The sequence below is a fragment of the Scyliorhinus torazame genome, chromosome 21, assembly GCF_047496885.1.
Source record: "Scyliorhinus torazame isolate Kashiwa2021f chromosome 21, sScyTor2.1, whole genome shotgun sequence".
Classification (NCBI taxonomy): Eukaryota; Metazoa; Chordata; class Chondrichthyes; order Carcharhiniformes; family Scyliorhinidae; genus Scyliorhinus; species Scyliorhinus torazame.
In genome coordinates this window covers 120736632-120762718 of record NC_092727.1, presented here as the reverse complement: position 1 = coordinate 120762718, position 26087 = coordinate 120736632, and the positions used below count along the sequence as shown (strand labels likewise).

At 44.8% G+C, this 26087-nt stretch overlaps 1 protein-coding gene across 1 annotated transcript in view; it reads right to left on the bottom strand.

The window, feature by feature from the left end:
* Positions 1-26087, bottom strand: part of wipf2b (WAS/WASL interacting protein family, member 2b) — a 66464-nt gene that overhangs the window by 18777 nt on the left and 21600 nt on the right. The window contains exons 2-5 of the mRNA XM_072487416.1: positions 17996-18128; positions 17578-17710; positions 17010-17147; positions 8587-9243 (exon numbers count right to left, since the gene is read on the bottom strand). Coding sequence (XP_072343517.1) covers positions 8587-9243; positions 17010-17147; positions 17578-17710; positions 17996-18061 — 994 coding nt within the window. The 5' untranslated portion in view covers positions 18062-18128. The remainder of the gene's footprint in view (positions 1-8586; positions 9244-17009; positions 17148-17577; positions 17711-17995; positions 18129-26087) is intronic.

The window sequence follows — 26087 nt, the reverse complement described above, 5'->3', positions numbered from 1 at the left end:
AAGCCCCCCAACCCGGCTGATCACGTGGAACGTGAGAGGGCTGAACGGGCCGATAAAGAGGGCACGGGTACCCGCACACCTTAAGAAACTTAAGGCAGATGTGGTTATGTTACAGGAAACGCACCTGAAACTGACAGACCAGGTTAGGCTACGCAAAGGATGGGTGGGGCAGGTGTTCCATTCGGGGCTAGATGCGAAAAACAGGGGGGTGGCTATATTAGTGGGGAAGCGGGTAATGTTCGAGGCAAAGACTATAGTGGCGGATAACGGGGGCAGATACGTGATCGTGAGTGGCAAACTACAGGGGGAGACGGTGGTTTTGGTAAACGTATATGCCCCGAACTGGGATGATGCCAATTTTATGAGGCGGATGCTAGGACGCATTCCGGATCTAGAGATGGGAAAGCTGATAATGGGGGGAGATTTTAATACGGTGTTGGAACCAGGGCTGGATAGGTCGAAGTCCAGGACTGGAAGGAGGCCGGCAGCAGCCAAGGTACTTAAAGATTTTATGGAGCAGATGGGAGGTGTAGACCCGTGGAGATTTAGCAGACCTAGGAGTAAGGAGTTCTTGTTTTTCTCCTATGTCCATAAAGTCTACTCGCGAAAAGACTTTTATGTGCTGGGAAGGGCGTTGATCCCGAAGGTGAGGGGAACGGAGTCTACGGCTATAGCCATTTCGGATCACGCTCCACACTGGGTAGACCTGGAGATAGGGGAGGAAAGAGGAGGGCGCCCACCCTGGAGAATGGACATGGCACTAATGGCAGATGAGGGGGTGTGTCTAAGGGTGAGGGGGTGCATTGAAAAGTACTTGGAACTCAATGATAATGGGGAGTTCCAGGTGGGAGTGGTCCTGGAGGTGCTGAAGGCGGTGGTTAGAGGGGAGCTGATATCAATAAGGGCACATAAAGGGAAGCAGGAGAGTAAGGAACGGGAGCGGTTGCTGCAAGAACTTTTGAGGGTGGACAGACAATATGCGGAAGCACCGGAGGAGGGACTGTACAGGGAAAGGCAAAGGCTACATGTAGAATTTGACTTGCTGACTACGGGCACTGCAGAGGCACAATGGAGGAAGGCACAGGGTGTACAGTACGAATATGGGGAGAAGGCGAGCAGGTTGCTGGCACACCAATTGAGGAAAAGGGGAGCAGCGAGGGAAATAGGGGGAGTGAGGGATGAGGAAGGAGAGATGGAGCGGGGAGCGGAGAGAGTGAATGGAGTGTTTAAGACATTTTATAAAAAATTATATGAAGCTCAACCCCCGGATGGGAGGGAGAGAATGATGGGCTTTTTGGATCGGCTGGAATTTCCCAAGGTGGAAGAGCAGGAAAGGGTGGGACTGGGAGCACAGATCAAGGTAGAAGAAGTGGTGAAAGGAATTAGGAGCATGCAGGCGGGAAAGGCCCGGGACCAGATGGATTCCCAGTCGAATTCTATAGAAAATATGTGGACTTGCTCGCCCCGGTATTGACGAGGACCTTTAATGAGGCAAAGGAAAGGGGACAACTGCCCCCGACTATGTCTGAAGCAAAGATATCGCTTCTCTTAAAGAAGGAAAAGGACCCGCTACAATGCGGGTCCTATAGACCTATTTCCCTCCTAAATGTAGATGCCAAGATTCTGGCCAAGGTAATGGCAATGAGAATAGAGGAATGTGTCCCGGGGGTGGTCCACGAGGACCAAACTGGGTTTGTGAAGGGGAGACAGCTGAACACGAATATACAGAGGCTGTTAGGGGTAATGATGATGCCCCGACCAGAGGGGGAAACGGAGATAGTAGTGGCGATGGATGCCGAGAAAGCATTTGATAGAGTGGAGTGGGATTATTTGTGGGAGGTGTTGAGGAGATTTGGTTTTGGAGAGAGGTATGTTAGATGGGTGCAGCTGTTGTATAGGGCCCCGATGGCGAGCGTGGTCACGAATGGACGGGGATCTGCATATTTTCGGCTCCATAGAGGGACAAGGCAGGGATGCCCTCTGTCCCCATTATTGTTTGCGCTGGCGATTGAGCCCCTGGCGATAGCGTTGAGGGGTTCCAAGAAGTGGAGGGGAGTACTTAGAGGAGGAGAAGAACACCGGAGATATTTGTATGCGGACGATTATTTCTATATGTGGCAGACCCGGCGGAGGGGATGCCAGAAATAATGCGGATACTTGGGGAGTTTGGGGATTTTTCAGGGTATAAATTGAACATGGGGAAAAGTGAGTTGTTTGTGGTGCATCCAGGGGAGCAGAGTAGAGAAATAGAGGACCTACCGTTGAGGAAGGTAACAAGGGACTTTCGTTACCTGGGGATCCAGATAGCCAAGAATTGGGGCACATTGCATCGGTTAAATTTAACGCGGTTGGTGGAACAAATGGAGGAGGATTTCAAGAGATGGGATATGGTATCCCTGTCACTGGCAGGGAGGGTGCAGGCGGTTAAGATGGTGGTCCTCCCGAGATTCCTCTTTGTGTTTCAGTGCCTCCCGGTGGTGATCACAAAGGCTTTTTTTAAAAAGGATTGAAAAGAGCATCATGGGTTTTGTGTGGGCTGGGAAGACCCCGAGAGTGAGGAAGGGATTCTTACAGCGTAGCAGGGATGGGGGGGGGGCTGGCACTACCGAGCCTAAGTGAGTATTATTGGGCCGCTAATATTTCAATGGTAAGTAAGTGGATGGGAGAGGAGGAGGGAGCGGCGTGGAAGAGATTAGAGAGGGCGTCCTGTAGGGGGACTAGCCTACAGGCTATGGTGACAGCCCCATTGCCATTCTCACCGAGGAACTACACCACAAGCCCGGTGGTGGTGGCTACACTGAAGATTTGGGGACAGTGGAGACGGCATAGGGGAAAGACTGGAGCCTTGGGGGGGTCCCCGATAAGAAACAACCATAGGTTTGCCCCGGGGGGAATGGATGGGGGATATGGAATGTGGCAAAGAGCAGGAATAACGCAACTGAAAGATCTGTTTGTGGATGGGAAGTTCGCGAGTCTGGGAGCGCTGACCGAGAAATATGGGTTGCCCCAAGGGAATGCATTCAGGTATATGCAACTGAGGGCTTTTGCGAGGCAACAGGTGAGGGAATTCCCGCAGCTCCCGACACAAGAGGTGCAGGACAGAGTGATCTCAAAGACATGGGTGGGGGATGGTAAGGTGTCAGATATATATAGGGAAATGAGGGACGAAGGGGAGACTATGGTAGATGAACTAAAAGGGAAATGGGAAGAAGAGCTGGGGGAGGAGATCGAGGAGGGGCTGTGGGCAGATGCCCTAAGCAGGGTAAACTCGTCGTCCTCGTGTGCCAGGCTAACCCTGATTCAGTTTAAGGTATTACACAGGGCACATGTGACTGGAGCACGGCTCAGCAAATTTTTTGGGGTGGAGGATAGGTGTGCGAGGTGCTCGAGAAGCCCAGCGAATCATACCCATATGTTTTGGTCATGCCCGGCACTACAGGGGTTTTGGATGGGGGTGACAAAGGTGCTTTCAAAAGTAGTGGGGGTCCGGGTCGAACCAAGCTGGGGGTTGGCTATATTTGGGGTTGCACAAGAGCCGGGAGTGCAGGAGGCCGAGAGAGGCCGATGTTTTGGCCTTTGCGTCCCTAGTAGCCCGGCGCAGGATATTGCTAATGTGGAAAGAAGCCAAGGCCCCGGGGGTGGAGACCTGGATAAATGACATGGCAGGGTTTATAAAGCTAGAGCGGATTAAGTTCGTTCTAAGGGGGTCGGCTCAAGGGTTCACCAGGCGGTGGCAACCGTTCGTCGAATACCTCGCAGAAAGATAGATGGAATGGAAAAAAGAAGGCAGCAGCAGCGGCCCAGGATCGGGGGGGGAGGAACCAGAAGGACTCTCAGGGTTGTTAATATATACTGTATAATATGTATAGGTCGTTGCTACAGATAATTATATATTGGATTGTTAAATTATATTTTTGGAGAGCGTTACTTGTGATAAGGCAGTTGCCAATTAGGGTTAGTTTTCATTTTTGTTATTTATTATTTATTCATTTTCTGTTTATAAAATAGGTCATTGTTATTTGTGTTGTTATAATATTGTGTAAAGGATGCACAATGTACTGTGTTGGTTGACCAAAAATTTTCTATAAAATATTTTATAAAAATTTTTTTTAAAAATGAATTGGAAGATTGCAAATATTCTGTCCTGGTCCACCCATGTCGACGCTACAACCAAGAAAGCACAACAGGGCCTATGCTTCTGCAGGAAACTAAGGAAATTTAGCACTTCCACATTGACTCTTACCAATTTTTAAAGATGCACCATAGAAAGCATCCTATCTGGCTGCATCACAGCCTGGTATGGCAACTACTTGGCCCAAGATCATAAGGAACACAGCCCAGTCCATCACACAAAACCGCCTCCCATTGACTTTGTCTACATCTCCCGCTGCCTTGGGAAAGGGGGCAGCATAATCCAAGACCCCTCCCTCCCGGGTTATTCTCTCTCCCAACTTCTTCCATCGGGCAGGAGGTACAAAAGACTGGGAACTTGCACTAACAGGTTCAAAAACAGTTTCTTCCCCACTGTTACCAAACTCTTGAATGGCCCGCTTATGGAATAAACTGATCTCTTCACATATCTTCTCTACTGAGTAGTACTACATTCAGTATGCTCACCCAATGTGCCTGTGCCTATGTATTTACATTGTGTATTTATGGATGTCCTATGTTTTGTCATGAACAGAACTATCTGTCTGGACTGTACGCTTTTCACTGTACCTTGGTACACGTCATAATAAATCAAATACAATCCAATCCAAATTTTAGTCCAATAATTAAGAAGGGAGGAAGAAACCAGGTAGTTACAGACCTCTAAGTTTAACGTTAGCTGTGAGGAAGTGACTAGAATCTATCCTCAGGGACAGTGAAGAACACTTGAAAACACGCAAGTTTTTTATAAATTTAAAGTACCCAATTATTTTTTCCCAATTAAGGGGCAATTTAGTGTGGCCAATCCACCTACCCTGCACATCTTTGGGTTGTGGGGTGAGACTCAAGCAGACACAGGGGGAATGTGCAAATTCCACATGGACAGTGACCCAGGGCCGGGATCGAACCCGGGTCCTCGGCGCCGTGAGACGGTAGTGTTAAACATTGCGCCACCGTACCGCCTGGAAACACACAAGTTGATCGGAGAAAGTCAGCGTGGATTTCTGAAAGATAAGCCACGTGTGCCTGATCTGGTGAATCTTTTGAGATCATTAACATGGCAGATAAGGTGAATGTCATAAATGTTGTTTACACAGACTTCCAGAAGGTATTCGATAAAGTTATAGCTAAAGTTCTATCTAAAAAACAAAAGTGGACAGAATTACACGTAACATTGTGGCATGGATTGGGGGATAGGTGATAGAGAAGAGATAAATTGAGTATGCACTGATTTTCTTTTTCTTCATTCTTTCTAGGGATGTGAGCATCACGAGCAAGTCCAACATTTGTTGCCCACCCCCAATTGCTACAACTCGGTGGCTAGTTGGGTCATTGCAGAGGGCCCATTGCTGTGGGTCTGGGGTCACATTTAGGCCAGACCAGATTTCCCTCCCCAAGGACATTAGCGAGCAGATGGGTTTTTAAAACAATTTTAGTTTTAATTCAAATTAGACCAGCTGCGGTGGTGGGATTTGAACCACTGCTCCCAGAGCATTAGCCTGGGCCTCTGGATTATTCATTCAGTGATACTACCACCGTCTGTGGCTAGTGATGTTCCTCAGGGATTTGCACTGTGATTTCAGCTTTTCACCATATGTATCAATGACCCGGATGAAGGAGCGGAGATTTATAATGCATCTAAATTTGTAGGTGACACTAAGTTCGTAAGCACATACATTTTTTGGATGGAAGCAAGAAGAGTGGCATAGGGTAGATTCAGTGAGTGAACAAAGCTGTAACAGAGGTAGAGCTGGATTCAAGAAAGACCAATAGACTATTTTCTTAATGGTGAGAAACTAAGAACTGAGGATAAGCGATTCAGCTGTCCAGGCTCTCACTAGAAATTAGTGCGCAGGTACACAATGTAATCTAAAATAATAACCTTTATAATAATCTTTATTAGCATCACAAGTAGGCTTACATTAACACTGCAATGAAGTTACTGTGCAAATCCCCAGTCGCCACACCCCGGCGCCTGTCCGGGTACACAGAGGGAGAATTCTGAATGTCCACTTCACCTAACAAGCACGTCTTTTGATAAATACAGAAGACAAATTCCATCTTAGAATTATTAAAACAGGATTAGGCTATTCAGCCCCTTGAGTCTTTCTCGTTATTTAAATAGATCGTGGCTGATCTGTATCTGAACTCAACTTCCTGTCTTTTCGCCTTGTAGCTTAATACTAAAATAAAACTATCAATCTCAGTCCTGAAAATTTCATTTGACCCAGCAAGCACAGCCTTTTGTAGAAGAAAGCTGCAGTTTTCCACTACCTTTTTGTGTGAAAAAGTGCTTGGTGACTGCACTGCTGAATGTCCTAGCTTTAAATGTTAAAATGATCTGAATTATCCCATAGCTGACTTCCCCACCCTGTACCTAACCTACCAAATTCCTTTATCATTTTACACAACCTATCCTCATTTTAACTCAAGTCTTTCAGAATGACCATTACCATCCTCCTAGTATCACCGGATACAGTGGTTTCTTAAATGATTCCAGAATTTCTGCATTCAGTGATCGACATACAGGCCATTCCATTTACTCTTCATACAATAACTGCTGATATTTGTCCTAAATATCATGGATTCCCAGAATGCCTTAGCACAGAAACTGCTCGTGTGGCCCATTAAGCCCATGTCGGTGTTTTTCTGCACATGAAGCCTCTAGTGAAATCTATTCTCAATTGCTCCCTATACATCCCCGGTATTCTTTGTCAAATTTCCCTTTGTCTAGTTTCCCTTTTAATGATTTATTTGATTTTAATTTTCTGTCCTCTTGGTTAGCCTCACCAACCAGCAGAAACTAATTTAACATTATTTATCTTATAATTCTTCATTACTTTGAAGACTTCCCTTAGGTTCATCTCTCAAATGAAAATAAAAACGCTATCAAATTCTTCAGTCTTTCCTCGTAGCTGCAACCACTCATTCTGGTAACATCTTATGGAATCTGCACTGCATTTCTTCTTGTGTAATGGGGTGTCCAAATCTCCCACCATGACCGATTTTACCAGAGGTCTGCTGCTGCCCTCACAAGGATCATTTCACCAAAACAAAAAAACATTCTCTTAAGTTGTATTTGGGGCAATTAAGAATTATCAGATTTTTGCATGGGAGTTCCAGTGACGTAGTTACTCAAATGTTATTACCATCCTATGTATTCTGCTTGGACAAAAAACAAAGATGCTGTAACAGCTCCCCACGAGCAGCCATCAGGAGCAACATTCTGATCCACAGCATGCTGCCATATGCCCAGCTCTAAAATTAAACAATTTCTCTGACGTGGTTGGCAACAAATTTAAATGTTTGTTTCTTGCAGCCATTCTCATTACCTTTGGCTTAAAAATAGAAATGTTCCCCATCACTCCCGAGATTACATTTATTAATTTGAAGTTCAGTGGCAATAGTTGAATTCTGGTCATAACACTAGAATTTGCAACCAAAGACATCTTTATGTATATACCCAAAAATCAAAACTGGCTGCATTGTTTCCAATCCCAACTCATCCTCTCAGACTGCAGAACTTTGGGAAACTCCTCATCTGCCTCAGTTTATCCATCTCCTTTCATATTAAGTTTTTATTTTAAATTTAAGCTTGATGTTACCTAATCATTATTTCTTAATCATACTTTGTCCAAGTTTAGTGTCTTGAACCCTTAGGGTCTTTAGCCAACGTTCGGTGGCACGGTGGCACAGTGGTTAACACCGCTGCCTCACAGCGCCAGGGATCAATTGCGGCCTTGGATTCTGCGTGGAGTTTACACGTTCTCCCCGTGTCTGCATGGGTCTGCTCCGGGTGCTCTGGTTTCCTCCCACAGTCCAAAGAGGAGCAGGTTAGGTGGATTGGCCATGCTAAAATTTCCCCTTAGTGTGGTTAGGTGAGATTACGCTGGTGGGGCAGGGGAGTGGGCCTGGGAGGGGTGCTCACTCAGAATGTTGGTGCAGACATTACCACATTGCGGCTGTTAACTGCCATGTTTATTTAATTATATGACAACAACATTTTCTAAAGTCATTAAATAAATAGGTACTTCAGTTCAATTTCCCCCACCTCAGTCAAGTCACTCATAGGCTGGTGTACAGTCCATTAACTGTCATCAATCTTGATGAGTGCTGGAAAACTATTTGACCAGGGTGGGGGGGGGGGGGGGGGGGGGGGGTTGATTCCTGAGTTCCACAGCCCACCATGATGCTGCATCTATCCAATATCCATTTTATATCAGGGATCAATGGACCAGCAGCAGGAACCTCATTGGAAGCTTCCACTCCTAAAACCCCGGGATAAAGCTTTTAAGATTAACCCATTTTCAAATGGTTTCCTGCACACACAAGATAACATTTCTACTATTTCTAACAAAATGTGTTTAACTTCAAAGTTCCATCAGTCATCCACAATATTTTGATTTCTATTACACTCGAATACACAAAAGCTCTTACCTGCACCTCGGTTTGGCGGATCTCTAGCAGGTGGTGGTGGTCGGTTTTGGGAGGGTGAAGGGGATGGAGGGGGAGGAGCAACTCCCCGCATCAGTCCTGTTGACTTGCGTGATAATGAATTGTGTCTCTGCGGCAATTCTGGGGCAGCCTCGTTCCCAGGACTCGAAGGGCCATTATGTACATGGGGCGGTTGCCTGTAAGGTGGGGGAGGGGGTGGCAAAGGTTGGCTCTGAATGTTACCAAGCCTAACATTGATTGGTGATGGGGGAGGTTTGACAGAAGGAGGGGTAGGAGGTACATCTCGATTGCCAGGAGTCCTTTGTCCTGGAGTAGGAGGCAAAGGCTTTTCTCTGTTGTATGGTCCACTGGAGTGAGTTCTGCTGCTATGCATAGGTGGCGGTGGTGCATTTGTACGTCTTCCAATTGGAGGTGGCGGCGGCGGTGCTGACGCGCTGTGCCTCACACCACCGGCACTACTGGGGCGGGATGTGCTGGAGAGATCTGGTAACGAAGGCCGATGAACTCTTGGAAGCTCTGGTGGAGACGTTTTACTCTGTGAATCAGAATCATCGCTGTAACGGTTACTGCTGGACGGAGGTCGGGGAGCAGCAGATCGTGTGCCGGGTAGATTTAGTGCTGTTTTACTAGATGTAGAATCTGAAATAAAAAGAATATACGGCTGAAATAAAAAGTGCTATGGTTTAAAAACTTCACCTTAGACGTCTTGATAGTTTAGTGAGTTTTCCCCATGACTGGTGAATGATACTCTGATGTATATTCAGCTATCTGATCAGAAGTAGGATAGCTTCCATTGGCCTGAGCATCCCTGAGTTTGAAGAACTTTCAGATTCCACACTGTTGGCCCCGATTAGGAGTGCACGGATGAGAATGGCAACTGTAGATATACTTGTAATCAAAAACCCTGTCAACAGTCACTGTCAGGGCTTACTTGGAAAAGGTGCTAGAGTGCCCATGAAACAAGACTACAGCAAAAAGGTTAACACTGTCGGAAGAGGGAGGACTAATCATTCTTCCAACATGACTGGATGGCTAGCCCTGGCTGCCTATTCAAACACATAGGTATCCTATTCAAGTGTAATTAACTATCCCATGCCTGAACACATACTTTCCAACTGGAGTCACTGCACAACAATTAGGAATGCAAATTCTTGATTTTTTTCCCCCATTATCATGAACTTTTGGGCGTGGGAAAGAATTAGGAAACAATTCAGTAAAATATTTACAACTGTCTGCTTTCAGTTTTAACATAATTGACTTTTTTGTATCGGTGATCGCAGAAAATCAAAAGTACTTCAGCTGTATAATATGCTGCTGACTTTCACCTACTTCTAGATTGGTGGCTGGCAGGAAAACTGCAGCCAAACACAGGTTACTCCGCTGCTGCAGTGCATCTAGTAGATGGTACACATGGTTGCTGCTGTGTGTTGGCCGTGGGAGTGAATGGGGTGCTGATCAAGCGCATGCTTTGCCCTGGATAAGCTTAGTTAGAGTGCATTCATTCAGGCAAGTGGAGAGGTATTGCATGACACGCCTGACTTATGTCGCTTAAATGGTAAGCAAGCTTTGGTGTCAAGTGGTGAATTAAATACCTCAGAATTCCCAGCCTCTGACCAGCTCTTATAGCCGCACTATTTATATGGCAGGTCAAATTCAGTTTGCGGTCAATGTTTTTAAAAATGTATTCACAGGATTTGGCATTGCTGGCTAGGCCAGCATTTATTCCCCACCCCTAACTGCCTTCGACAAGGTGATGGTGAGCCACCTTCTTTAACCACTGCAGTCCATGTGTTACAGGAACACCAAAAGTGCTGAGAGGGAGTTCTAGGACGTCAACCCAACAACATTAAAGAACAGTGATATAGTTCCATGATACGTGGCTTGGAAGGCAACTTGCAGGTGGTGGTGTTCCCATGTGTCTGCTGCCCTGTCTTTCTAGGTGGTAGAGGTCACGGGTTTGGAAGGTGCTGTTGAAGGAACCTTAAGGAGCTGTTGCAGTGCATCTTATGGATGGTACACACAGCTGCCTTTGTGCGTTTGGTAGTGGAGGAATCAAATGTTTAAGGTGGAGGATGAAGTCGGTTTGGGAGCGGATGGAGGCTGCATCGTGCAGGGACACCAGTTTGGCAGCCTTGGTTACGGAGCCTCTGCCGCTCCCGCTGGCACGGTACTCCACCAGCCCTATAGTGGTAGCGGCTCTTCGGATCTGGGGCCAGTGGATGAGGCATATAGGGGAAGGGAGAGCATTGGTGTGGACCCCAATCTGCGGCAATCACTGATTTGACCTGGGGAACATGGACGGTGGGTATCGACTGTGGCGGAGGGCAGGGATTGAGAGGGTGGGTGATCTGTTCTCGGAAGGGAGCTTCCCGAGCAGGAGGGCGTTGGAGAAGTTTGGGCTGGCGGTAGGGAATGACTTTAGATACTTACAGGTGCAGGATTTTGTGCGCAGGCTGTTGCCGTCCTTCCCACGCCTCCCGCCAAAGGGGAGGCAGGACAGGGTAGTATCGAGGGGAGAGGTAGGTGAGGGTAGAGTCTCAGATATTTACAAAGAACTAATGGGAGCAGAGCATACACAGACTGAGAACCTGAAGCTTAAGTGGGAAGAGGAGAGAGAGAGAGAGAGAGAGAGAGGGAGAGGGAAATGGAGATGGAGGATGCCAGGCTCAGTCTGATCCACTTTAAGGTCGTGCACCGGGCCCACATGACGGTGGCCTGGATGAGTAATTTCTTCGGGCTGGAGGACAAGTGTGCCAGGTGCGCCGGTGGGCCGGCTAAGCACGTGCACATGTTCTGGTCGTGCCCTAGACTCAGGGGGTACTGGCAGGGATTCGCGGCCATCATGTACCGGATTTTGAAAACTGGGGTGGTAATGAGTCCGGAGGTGGCAATTTTTGGGGTGTCAGAGGACCCGGGAGTCCAGGAGGAGAAGGAGGCCAACGTCTTGGCCTTTGCTTCCCTGGTAGCCCGGCGACGAATACTGTTGGCATGGAGGGACTCAAGGCCCCCGAAGTCCGAAGTATGGCTATCGGACAGGGCGAGCTTTCTCGATCTGGAGAAAGTTAAGTTCGCCTTGAAAGGTTCACTATCGGGGTTCGCCTGGAGGTGGCAGCCATTCATTGACTTCTTCGTGGAGAATTAACCGTCAGCGGGGGGTTAAAAAAAAAAGGTGGAGGATGCGATGCCAATCAAGCGGGTTGCTTTGTCCTTGATGGTGTTGAGCTTCTTAAATGTTGTTGGAGCTGCACTCATCCAGGGAAGTGGACAGTAAGCCATCGCTGGACTTGTGGCTTGTAGATAGTGAATAGGCTTTGGACAGGCAAAAGTGAATTACTTTGCACAAAATTCACAGCCTCTGACCTGCTTGAGCAGCCATAGTATTTCTGCAACTTTACCTCCCCCTCCTCACTGTCCAAGGGTCCAAACATTCCTTTCAGGTGAAGGAGTTTTCCACTTACACCTCCTTCAATTTGGTATGCTGTATTAGCTGCACCCAAAGCAGTCTCTTCTACATTGGAGAGACTGAATGCAGACTGGGTGACTGCTTTGCGGAACACCCTCACTCCGCCTGCAAGCATGACCCCGACCTTCTGGTTGCTTGCTATTTCAACTCAGCATCTTGCTCTCATGCCCACATGTCCATCCTTGGCATGCTGCAATGCTCAAGTGAAGCCCCACACAAATTGGGGGTATGCTTTATCTTCCGGTTAGGCAAGTTACATCCTTCTGGACTCAACATGGAGTTCAACAACTTTAGCTGTGCACTTCCCCTCCATCTTGACTCCTTTTTGTTTCCTTGCTTTCATAGAATTTACAGTGCAGAATTTGTCCCAATGCAAACAACAACCCCCTTCCCCCGCAGGGCCACCTATCACTTGTTCTTCAGTTTCGCTTTCACCGAGCACTGAACTTTGTTCCCCTATTAACACATTCTGCTATCTTACCTTTATGTCACCTTCTTTAGTCATCACCTTCTTTAGTCATTAATACTATCAATAGCAGAACTTTTGGCTCATGTCCATGACATCTTTGTCAATCTCTCCTTAGCTCAGACCTATTTCTGACTTCTATTCTGCCCACCTCCTCCACTCCCCTCGCCAACAATAGAATCCATTACATTTCTACCCCTCTTCAGTTCTGAAGAGTCATACTGACTTGAAATATTAACTATGTGTCTCTCTCCACAGATGCTGCCAAACCTGAGTTTATGCAGCATTTTCTGTTTTTGATACCTTTCATCAAGCTGAAACGTTAATGCTATTTCTCTTTCCATTTGCAGCATTTTTGCTTTTAATTTCAGATTTCCAGCATCCACAGTATTATGCTTTTGTAGTAATCAGGACTAGCTATAGAGGGGGCAGCACGGTGGCACAGTGGTTAGCATTGCTGCCTACTGCGCTGAGGACCTGGGTTCAAATCCCGGCCCTGAGTCACTGTCCGTGTAGAGTTTGCACATTCTCCCAAGTCTGCGTGGGTTTCACCCCCACAACCCAAAGATGTGCAGGATAGGCGGATTGGTCACGCTAAATTGCCCCTTAATTGAAAAAAATAATTGGGTACTCTTAAATTAAAAAAAAAAGGACTAGCTATAGAGTATAGTGAGACCTGGTGAAAACTGGCAATGTCATGCTAGGTTTTCTAAACAATGCTTAACTAGAATAATTATATATGCACAGCAAAGTTCACAATGTAAGGAGTTCCCAAACCACTATATAGCCAAAATCTATTCAATATTGTAATGTAAAAAAAATACAGTAGCCGATTTGCACACAAAGCAATGTTCCACAAATAGCAATGAGACAAATGACTAGATAATCTGTTTTTGGAATGTTGGTTGAGGAATAAATATTGATCAGGGCACCAGAAAGAACTCCAATCGAACAGTGCCATGAGATCTTTTACATCTTCTTTGGTCTCTTCCAAAAGATGGAATTTCTGACAAGTACAATACTGAGTGGGGGGCTGTGCTAAGTGCCAGTAGGTTCAAGCCTAAGTACCCAGAATGGAATTGGATCATTCCTGGTGTTTGTGGCTCAGTGGTATGCTACACGGTGCCATGACGCTGTTGGAGAGCTGAAATGGTTACTTCCTTTTACATCTCATATTGCAGATCATCAGAACATCTTTACTGATAGCCAGTTATCTCAAATGCCAATCAGGTAGTGAGCCATCTCCTTCACATTGGAAAGGCATCGCTGGAGGAGAGTGGTAAACCAAATTCACAGCAAGTGAAGATCCTTTCATAGGCAACACAATTCCAGATCTTGTTTGAACCCTTTACCACCCTGAAGTTGGACAAAGGTCTACAAACTCATCAAGGTGGGTACGACTGCTGATTATGATAACAGCCTCCCGACTTCCTAAAATCACCATGGCCCACGGGCCTAACTCTGGTTGGCTGAATTCTTCACAAGAGTCATATATAAGGGAAGACTGTCAAAATGCTGCCAGATGTCTAAAATTATAAGTTTTCCAAATCAAGGCAAATGCTCAAAATTACCATCAAACTACTGGCCAATATCCCGGCTATCAGTGTGTTTCACGGTAGTGGAGCACCTAAAGTGAAAAATGAAAATCGCTTATTGTCACAAGTAGGCTTCAAATGAAGTTACTGTGAAAAGCCCCTAGTCGCCACATTCCGGCGCCTGTTCGGGGAGGCTGGTACGGGAAAGTGGAAAGGGCAGCACGGTGGCACAGTGGGTTAGCCTTGCTGCCCCATGGCGCCGAGGTCCCAGGTTCGATCTCGGCTCTGGGTCACTGTCCGTGTGGAGTTTGCACATTCTCCCCGTGTCTGCATGGGTTTCGCCCCCACAACTCAAAGATGTGCATGTTAGGTGGATAGGCCACGCTAAATTGCCCCTTAATTGGGAAAAATGAATTGGGTACTCTAAATTTATTTTTTAGGGCAGCACGGTGGCGCAGTGGTAGCCCTGCAGTCTCACGCCGCCGAGGTCCCAGGTTCGATCCCGATTCTGGGTTGCTGTCCGTGTGGAGTTTGCACATTCTCCCTTGTTTGTGTGGGTTTCGCCCCCACAACCCAAAGATGTGCAAGGTAGGTGGATTGAACACACTAAATTGCCCCTTAATTGGAAAAAATTAATTGGGTACTCTAAATTTTAAAAAATACCATGTGCTTTTACTTTGTGTAGTAACTTTTGATGTGGCAGAAATGCCTTTTGAAAATTCAAGTACATCACATCTACAGATTCCCCTTTATCCAACTTGTTTGTTACTTCCTCAAAGAACTCTAATAGATTAAACACAATTTATCTTTCAGAAAGTCACGTTGTGATTTTCTAAGTATCCTGCTATAACCTTAATTATGGATTCTAGCAATTTCCCATGACAGATGTTAAGCTAACTGGCCAATAGCTCCCTGCTTTCAGTCTCCCTCCTTTCTGAAGGAATTTTGGAAGATTACAATCAATGATTCTATAATCTCTACAGTCACTTCTTTTAAGACCCTAGGAGGCAGGTCATCTGATCCAGACGACGTGTCAGCCTATAGGTCTGATTGTTTTCACAGCATCTTTTTCCCTGATGATGGTGATTATTTTAAGTTCCTCCCTCTCATGCTGATTGCAGACCAGGTAGGCTTTTGACAAGGAAGAAGGACATGCGATCAGATGCATTAATGAGATCAGATCATTGAATTAATTGCTTTAATTAAAAATGGCTTTCAGAGGCAGCACGCGGTGCAGTGGTTAGCACTGCTGCCTCACGACACCGAGGTCCCAGGTTCGATCCCGGCTCTGGGTCATTGTCCGTGTGGAGTTTGCACATTCTCCCCGTGTTTGCGTGGGATTTGTCCCCACAACCCAAAGATGTGCAGGTTAGGTGGATTGGCCATGCTAAATTGCCCCTTAATTGGAAAAAATTAATTGGGTACTCAAAATTAAATTTTTTTTAAATGGCTTTCAAAGGAATCTTAAAACAGTGGTAATTTTCCTTGACCTCAATGCAGCATATGATAGCGTGGCACATTGGCTTTTCTGTAAAAAAAATCAAGATTGCTCCTTTCCTGGGCTACTGACACCACTGAACTGCTGCTCCAGGCCAGACAGTTCAGGGTATATATGGGTGACATGACTAGCACCTGGGGAAACAGACAAAAGGGCTACAACAAAGTCTGTCTGAGCCCCAACTGTTCACTCGTATGCCAACAGCCTTTCCTAAATCCTGTCCCTCAAATTTATCTACGCAGATGAGATCATAGATTATCATAGAATTTACAGTGCAGAAGGAGGCCATTCGGCCCATCAAGTCTGCACCGGCTCTTGGAAAGAGCACCCTACCCAAAGTCAACACCTCCACCCTATCCCCATAACCCAGTAACCCCACCCAACACTAAGGGCAATTTTGGACACTAAGGGCAATTTATCATGGCCAATCCACCTAACCTGCACATCTTTGGACTGTGGGAGGAAACCGGAGCACCCGGAGGAAACCCACGCACACACGGGGAGGACGTGCAGACTCCGCACAGACAGTGACCCAAGCCGGAATCGAACCTGGGACCCTGGAGCTGTGAAGCAATTGTGCAATCCACAAGGCTATCAGCTATAGCAAACTGGCTCAGACTTTCCCAGAGCTGGAAGGCACATTAAAAGACAATATCGCAACGCTGGCTGACTACTGCAAGACATGGTGCCTAAAACCGAGCACCAATAAAACAGTCTCTGGCATATTCCACCTTCACAGTGCCTGTGCTAAATTGAAACTGAACATCACCCTGAATGGCCAGAGTCTAAAGCAAAATACCCATCTTGTGTGATGAATGTAAAAATTATTATACATTATATTCTGCTGCAGTAATATTATTTAAAAACCTGGTTTAAAATACATACAGGCAGTATGTCTGCTAAAGCTATAATTAAGAAGTTACTCCAATCCAAGCCTGCCCTTATTCAAGGACCTCCTCAGCCCACCGACAATATGCCTTCCCTCACATCACACAATATGGCTAAACCCACCATGCGGAGGAGTAACTCGGAGGACCTATGGCAGGAGAATTGGCAAGAGAAAACATCAACCAGAGACCACTCAATGTAGACCCCACTGCTCGTCCATTCAGCTTTACACTCCCACAGTGACAGTGGGCCCTTTAGATCTGATTCCAGACTAGCCACAGCCTTTGTGCCGCCCCCAACGTTAGTGGGGTTGCCAACACCATCCAGGCTGCAACTATGGTGCAGTCTCAACAATGACTCACATTGCTGAGGAGTGTCCACTGACTAAACTTGAAGGTAGGCTTAAAGAAATCCATCTAGCTACTTACAAGGCTATTACTGGCTCTGTGATGATGCAAACACTAAATAAAATTAAATAAATAATCTCAAAAAGTACCACGGTGCACATTCCAACAATTACACAGTTGAACCAACTCAGGGGGCTTATTCGAGTACCTGAATTGTCTCTGTGCCCTACTGGACGAAGCTTAGGAACTCCACCCTGAAACAAACTACCCATTGATGTGACTCGTCCTCCGGAAAGAGGTCCTGCACCAAATCCTCCACCTCCACCACCCCCTCCTCCTTTAGCATCTGCAAATAAAGAAAAATATTAAAGTTACACATTGGTAATTAGCCTTCTGGTAGACTTCAGTGATTCCAAAGCATTTGATGTAGCACAAGCGGCAAAAGTTCACTCCAGATGTAAATCAGCAAGCAATTTAAAGCAACATACTTAGCCAACCCACTGTTAGCAAGCTTATTTAACCAAAATGCATTTGAAAAAAATTGAACAAAGCCAATAAACTTTAGTGTTGTGCATTACACTTCTTGTATGATGCTTTTATTCATCATTTCAAAGTGGTCCTTTTAAACTGTTTCCAAGTATGATAAGACAATATTTGTAATTGTACTGTTGGCTTTTTCACAATTTAAGTGAACATTGGACACCAATATCATAAACCCACCATCATAGTTTACTGAAATCCTGGCAACATCACTGCTCTTTACTTTTGCTACTTACTTTCAATAATTGGGGCACTTCTATCATTTGCATTGGTCACTTTTCGAAGTTTGGCTCCCTTTGTGATATCGTTTAAGAGTGCTCCTCGATTACGCTGATCATCTCTGGTCATTTTGGGTGTAACTGCATTTGACTGTTTAAAAAGATTAATATGAATCAAAAAGATGCATTTTAAAAACAATCTGCTTCAAAGCTCTTGGCAAATTATAACTGAAGATTGTCTTAAATGTTCAGGTGCAGTGTTTCCTGGCACACATTTGTTATGCAGTCCTCTATTGATATGCAACACACACATTTCATCTTCATCCAACTGACACAACAATAGGCAATATGTGAAAGACCAAAATCCCGTGCGCTAATTTTTAACCAAAATGATAATTGCACAAACTAAGGCATGTTCGCATGCCTTTCTTCTTACCTGACTAAAGGCCAGGGGTGGAGGGGGTGCAGCAGGTGGGGGTGGGGGCGGCGGAGGTATTGGCATATTTTCCCACTGCCTGCTGGCTCAGTCTCTATTGTATTTCACAGTGTGTTCTGAGTCATTCATAAACCTAAAAAATATGCAAATACTGCATAATCAATCAGGGTACAGATTTATTCACGATCATAAATTGGTATTTCAAAATTCCCTTCCCCTCAAAATTTCTCCACCCCTTTCCAGAAAGTACCGATTTATAATGGAGTGCTGATCCAGAGAGAGTATACACTTTCCTTATCCTCACTCAACATTCACATGATGCACTTCCTAGCAGTATCATAGGATAGAAACCAGGAGTAGGAACTCAGCGGTTCACTCAGAAAAATGGACAGAATTGCAGTATTCAATCCCGGAAGCAGAGGGTTAGCCATAGATAGAACTGTTTCACGCAGTGTGTATGCTTTTCGTTTCTGAATTATCCCCCTATTTTTGATCCCTTTCTGAATACAAACAATTGTTTGAATGATCAATCACCATCATAATTAGATTATCCTAGAGTATCCTCCTTTTTCCAATTCGGGCAAATCCAGTTTCCTCAGTCTTTTCCCAATATAAGATTCCGGTGTTAGAGTCATCCTGATGTTACCCCCATGAGGGATGTACCATTTTCCAATGATGCAGTTTGCACAGAATACTTCTGGGGGAGTTTGAATAATTTAAGGTGCGCAGCTATGCACTGGCCAAGATTTCTATGTGATCTACCTAAAGGCAGGTCCTTCTTCTCATTTCTCCACACCTCGCAGTATTGCACTTTGCTCGCAGCACGCTCCCATTTCAATTATAATGAGCAAAATGACCAGGGACGAGAATGGGGTGGTTCGTTGTTGTCTTCTTCTTGTGCGCTTGAGGGAAACATAAGTCCACTCCCTGAAGGGTCCTCCTCTGCCTGGAAGCAGCCGTTGTCCCTCGAGGTTCTAGTTCTTACACCATCACCATTGAAAATTCATCTGGGCCTGGGACAACTCACAAACCTATCCATAAAAACCTCAACATTTTTTTCTCAGAATAGCCTCAACATAAACATAATTCATCACATCTTCGTTGTGGGATTTGGGTTGTTGGATGAAATGTCTATTGTCCCTACATTAGATGGGTTCCTCACACAGAACTCACCCACATGAAATTAACTGGGACATTCCGTCACATAGGGCACAGGATGGCTTGCATAATAAATTGAACATTTCAGACAGGTGGAGCACAGGAGCATCATTTCAATAGAGTTAAAATTCCACCATTTGTCGAGGTGGGATTCGAACCCAGGTCCGCAGAACATTACCTTGGGTCTCTGGTCCAAGTGTAAATATCACTGTGCCGGCCCCTCCCCTAAATCTCTAGCTCTATAACCTCCCAGAGCACCTATCAAATAATGCAGATAAGACACGATGTTGGAGTTCCAATGTCGGTACCTCCACAAAGCAATGACTCTGAATTACTTTAATGAATAGATAATTAACACTGTGCGAGATCGTCTCCAGCTACATGCATGAAACAACTTCATTAAATAAAGAATTAGAATGCATGCAATTTCCTCAGGATATCAGATGTGGTTCACAACCAATTGAATATTTTTCCAACCGTGGCATTGCTGTTTTGTACACAAATATAGCAGCTAACTTGCTCTTAAGAGACCCAAACAAGAAATGAGAAAAATAATAACTAAATTTGTTTTGCCCCAGTTTGTGGAGGGGGGAGTGTTGGCCAGGACTCCAGCAGAATTTTCTGCTCTTCCTCAATATGCTCATGGAAGCTTTTATGCCTCAAAGACTCGCAACAATGCAGCATTCCAATAACATTGCAATGGAGTGCTCAAATCCCATAATGAAGCTTGAAAACACCAGCACACCATGGCTACATTCTGTGCCATCTACAAGATGTGCTGCAGTAACTTTCCAAGATTTCTTTGACAGTACCTCCCAAGCCCACCTCAAAACAGGCTCTCAGAAATACCACCACCTTCAGGTTTCCCTCCAAGTAACATGTATTCCTGACTTGGAAATATATTACTGTTTCTTTACTGTTGCGAGGTCAAAATATTGATCTTCCTCCCTAACTGCATTATGGGTGGACCTGTAGACTGTAGTGGTTCAAGAAGGCAGCTCACCACCGCCTTCTCAAAGGCAATTAGGGATGGCCAATAAATGTTGTCTTGCCAGTGACACCCACATCCCATGAACAAATGAAAGATGTCTGGATCAAGAGATGAAAGCGTTCCCAGTGAGTGAAGGTGAACACACAATCAAGGCTGACACTCTATTGTGTCATTAAGTAAAATTAATTGGAAGCAAAAGACAAACAAAAAAAAGAGATATAAATCCGAAAGGCACACTGAACTTATAAAAGTTTTATCATCTCAAAGCTTTCATATACTTAAGAGGCAAGAGTTTTGGTTTGTACCAATGTCTGTGAAACAAAATTTATTATTTCAATTTGGATTGTCAGAATGTTGCACTCGGACTGGCTCATAGTCACCTAGCAAACTAGAAAATCAATCAAGAAGACCTTAATGTCCAAGCTGTGAAAAGATCGACAGAAACTGTTCACAAGTAAATTAAGAGTCAGTTACTTCTTGCAATGTTAAACCTATCAATTTCGATTTCACACGGATCAGTAGACAACCTGGGTACCAGTTTCAGGCAGTCACGCACCTAAGACTGTTTTTTCCATTTTTCCAATTACGGAGCAATTTAACGTGGCCAATCCACCTGTATATTTTTGGGTTGTGGGGGTGAAACCCATGCAAATGCAGGAGGAATGTGCAAACTCCATACGGACAGTGACCCAGAACAGAAATTGAACCAGGGTCCTGGTTGCCATGAGGCAGCAGTGCTAACACTGCGCCACCTTTACCACCAGTTCACAAGAAATTTTAATATAATGAGGGAACCGTTTATGGCCAAACCATTTGAACAGAGGCAGAAGCAACTATGTCTGAAGTGAGAACTACATTTGAGTATTGTCAGACAGGAGCAATCCTATTTCAGGTAGCAGTTTAGAAATCCTTCCTAAATTTTGTCCATCTCTTAATCTAGTAAAAAGATTTTTAAAAATCAATGTGTTCACGATTCAGAGGAAGAATTATCTCCAACCAGTCGTTGCAGAAGCAACGGCACATCTACAACACTCACTAGTACTGCACGCAACTGTCAGCCAAGATAATGTGTTAAATGTCTGGAGTGGGACATGAACCTACGACCCGAATATTTAGTATATGTGTAAAGTTTTTTAAATTATTTGCATGAAGGCCATTTCCCCAATTACTGGATCCACTATCTAATATTTTAATACCTCAAGCAACAGCAGATTAAAGAATATGCAACCTTTTAAGCTGAATAGGGATCAGCCAGAAAACTGCATCAGCTTTAAACTGCATCCCCCCATCTCTCATGATTTCAACCAGCCTTTATCTCCTCACAAGCTGCTAGTTTCATGAACCCAGTGTGTGGGATTAGTTGCTTTTGGGTGACAATGACCTTAACCAGTGTTCTTTCACAAGTGTGAAACACCCATAAAATCATCATCTCCACAGCTATTTGTACAGCAGGAATTTAAACAAGATGCCGTGGAACAGCCTTTTCATGAGTTTGTCTGGAATCTGGCCAATCTGTTGACAGCTGCTGTTCCAATAGAATTTCGAGCTTAGCTAAAACAGGATCAAGATCAACAATCATGAAACTACAGTGCTCTACTTCAGCCATCTGAACACGTCCTTACGGAGTCCTGGAAAAGGCATTTTTTGGGGGGAACTAGTATAGGTATTGCAGTCATGTACAATCATTACTGATGCAGTTATTCTTGGGCTTTTCAATTGTTTTAGTCATGCAGGGTTAACATGCTGCTTGAAAACTTTTCAGTAGGACAAACATAACAAATCACAAATTCACTGGTGCGCATTATTGTTTTTAAAATGATGAATTATCACTTGTCTGGGCAATGAAAGAACATCCACTCCCACTGAATAACTAGATATTTTAAAACTTTAACAAATTTAGCATCTGAACAACAAAGTCTACATTGTACAAAATGGCTACATTACTGGCAGCATTTTGATTTATTAATAAATTTAGAGTACCCAATTCATTTTTTCCAATTTAGCGTGGCCAATCCATCTGCCCTGCACATCTTTGGGTTGTGCAGATGAGACCCACGCAGACACGGGGAGAATGTACAAACGCCACATGGACAGTGACCCAGAGCCGGGATCAATCCTGGGTCCTCGGCGCTGTGAGGTAGCAGTGCTAACCACTGCAGTATTTGTGACCGTTAAATTACTACTTTTAGAATGCTTCAAACAATTGAAAAAGTTTTAACTGCTACAGTAATTGTTAAAAATATTTGTGCCATGATAAGTATTGCACATCCAGAATGAGAAATGAAAGAGGGGATTTAAGCACTTGCTGCAAACCTTCGATCACAAGACTGCTACAAATACGTGCAAGCATTGGTGGTCAAAAGTCATATTTAATACTGAGTGGGGATCATCTATGATATTGGGACAAGATCAAGTTGTTAGTCATGTGAAACTTGATTGAACGGATGACCATTTATGTTAGTTGCTAGTAGCGTTTTGCCTGTGGAGAATGTAATTAAACCATTCCACATGCCTTTGATGACATGTGCACCGTCTCATTTGCCATGTTTGCAACCCATTCGGTAGTACAAACAAACAATGAGGCCTTCTGAAATACTATATAAAAGAAAACAAAACTGAAGATTTGTGCTTCCCAATGCCTCAAACAGATCAAGTCAGTTGTTAAATCTCACAGGCAAGAATTAGGTGATCTTGATCTGGGGCAGGAGAGTCGTGCAACTAGGCTCAATGTCCAGTTTAGGAAAAAGAGAATGGTCATGATTCTTATTTCTTTTTTCTCTAAATTGACTGCCAGGATGGTCGGCAAGGATAGGGCTGGCATTATTGTGGTATCATCATAGAATCCGCCTGTCAAGTCTGCTGGAGCTGAATGCATTCAGGTATATGCAACTGAGGGCTTTTGCGAGGCAACAGGTGAGGGAATTCCCGCAGCTCCCGACACAAGAGGTGCAGGACAGAGTGATCTCAAAGACATGGGTGGGGGATGGTAAGGTGTCAGATATATATAGGGAAATGAGGGACGAAGGGGAGACTATGGTAGATGAACTAAAAGGGAAATGGGAAGAGGAGCTGGGGGAGGAGATCGAGGAGGGGCTGTGGGCAGATGCCCTAAGCAGGGTTAACTCGTCGTCCTCGTGTGCCAGGCTAAGCCTGATTCAGTTTAAGGTATTACACAGGGCACATATGACTGGAGCACGGCTCAGTAAATTTTTTGGGGTGGAGGATAGGTGTGCGAGGTGCTCGAGAAGCCCAGCGAATCATACCCATATGTTTTGGTCATGCCCGGCACTACAGGGGTTTTGGATGGGGGTGACAAAGGTGCTTTCAAAAGTAGTGGGGGTCCGGGTCGAACCAAGCTGGGGGTTGGCTATATTTGGGGTTGCACAAGAGCCGGGAGTGCAGGAGGCGAGAGAGGCCGATGTTTTGGCCTTTGCGTCCCTAGTAGCCCGGCGCAGGATATTGCTAATGTGGAAAGAAGCCAAGCCCCCGGGGGTGGAGACCTGGATAAATGACATGGCAGGGTTTATAAAGCTAGAGCGGATGAAGTTCGTTCTAAGGGGGTCGGCTCAAGGGTTCACCAGGCGGTGGCAACCGTTCGTCGAATACCTCGCAGAAAGATAGATGGAATGGAAAAAAGAAGGCAGCCGCAGCAGCCCAGGATTTGGGGGGGGGGGGGGAACCAGAAGGACTCTCAGTGTTGTTAATATATACTGTATAATATGTATAGGTCGTTGCTACAGATAATTATATATTGGGCTGTTAAATTATATTTTTGGAGAGTGTTACTTGTGATAAGGCAGTTGCCAATTAGGGTTAGTTTTCATTTTGGTTATTTATTATTTATTCATTTTCTGTTTATAAAATAGGTCATTATTATTTGTGTTGTTATAATAATGTGTAAAGGATGCACAATGTACTGTGTTGGTTGACCAAAAATTTTCAATAAAATATTTTATATTAAAAAAAAAGTCTGCTGGAGCTGGTTTAGCAAAGGGCTAAATCGCTGGCTTTTAAAGCAGACCAAGGCAGGCCAGCAGCACGGTTCAATTCCCGTACCAGCATCCCCGAACAGGCGCCGGAATGTGGCGACTAGGGGCCTTTCACAGTAACTTCATTTGAAGCCTACTTGTGACAATAAGCGATTTTCATTTCATTTTCATCGACCCTCTGAAAGAGCACTCTCCCTATCCCTGTAACTCCACCCAGGGGCAATTTAGCACAGCCAACCCACCTAACCAATTTCACATTACTGACAACTTAATCTTGCCCATCATGCTTGTCAAATAGCCAAAGGCGTTCACATAAAGACAGTCTGATATTTCTTAGTGAGGGAACTAAGACGTCACTATGTTTTATAAGATATCTATAGGTATCCTCATGGTTATTTTTAAAATTTTAAAACCTGGACAAAGACCTTTTAAAATCATCATAGAATTTACAGTACAGGAGGCCATTCGGCCCATCGAGTCTGCACCGGCTCTTGGAAAGAGCACCCTACACCCAAGGTCAACACCTACACCCTATCCCCATAACCCAGTAACCCACCCAACACTAAGGGCAATTTTGGACACTAAGGGCAATTTATCATGGCCAATCCACCTAACCTGCACATCTTTGGACTGTGGGAGGAAACCGGAGCACCCGGAGGAAACCCACGCACACACGGGGAGGATGTGCAGACTCCGCACAGACAGTGACCCAAGCCGGAATCGAACCTGGGACCCTGGAGCTGTGAAGCAATTGTGCTATCCACAATGCTACCGTGCTGCCCCAAAATGACTGAAGGCTGTCTGTAACCCTCGAACGAAAGGAGCTACATAGAAAATATGAGGGAAAGTCTCACCGTTGTTACCTGAAGAGGTAATTAACCTGAAGGTATTAATGACACACCTGTGGGCTGCACAGACCAGCTTCAAGAGAACTATAGAAAGGAATCTGCATTCCATAACCCAGGCTGGTCTACTAGTCTGCTAGGATAAAGAGCCCCACAACCTCCCTTCCGATTCTTAATGGTTGAGACATTTAACCATCTTGGGGACCCAGAGCAAAGGATATACATCCCTTGTTAAAGAGATGAGTGTCCTGTGACATGGACCTCTAGCTTGTGCAACAGTAACAGTGCCTTGCTGTACAGCAAAATCTCAGTCTGCTGATTTACCATCTAACTAGCAGCATCACAGAAGAAGAGCCCCGAGAAGATTGAATACCTGGCCACAACTACACTGTTTCTACTGTGACTTCTGTACCATCTTCTGCAAGACTGATTATCTCTACACGTCTACCTCATTGTGTGACGTTAACACCACCACAAAAGTGAATTAACCAGCATCAGTTTTTAGCTCACTGACTCCTGTGAAGGAATACCTCATCGGGCTGGAACCCACATGAAGCATTAATTTATTTTCCCTGTGGTCTTTGTCCAGAAATCTTTGTTTGCTCTATCACTCTTTTACACTATGAATGGAAAAGGTGCAACACTGTGACCCCTTTTCCCACGTTTGAGTGTGTGCAAATTAACTAACCCTCATCCTACCTTGTTATTAATAGAAATTGGATCACACCAAAACCAAGGCTTTGGGAAATATACATCACTTATAAAGAGGGAGCAAATTAAAACATCTTTCTTTTTACGGTTGGGTGCGGAGTAGAAATCAGTGGTGTTTAAATTAAACCCCCTCCCCTCCTGTCCAAAGCTGCTGAAGCTTAGTATTAGAAGTTCAGAGGTGTCTAAAAGTAGAATGTTTAACTCATTTGGCACAAATTTGTGCCAATTAAAAAGTTATAGCATTAAATACTACAGGTGAAATTCCAAGCAGACCTTGATTACTGAACAAGGCCAAAAATATAATAGGCTGCAGAACAGTAGAAGCAAAAGCAAAACAGGAAAAGCACATGGTAACATGCAGCCTAAAACCCGTGCTCAAATATATTTTTTAAATTACT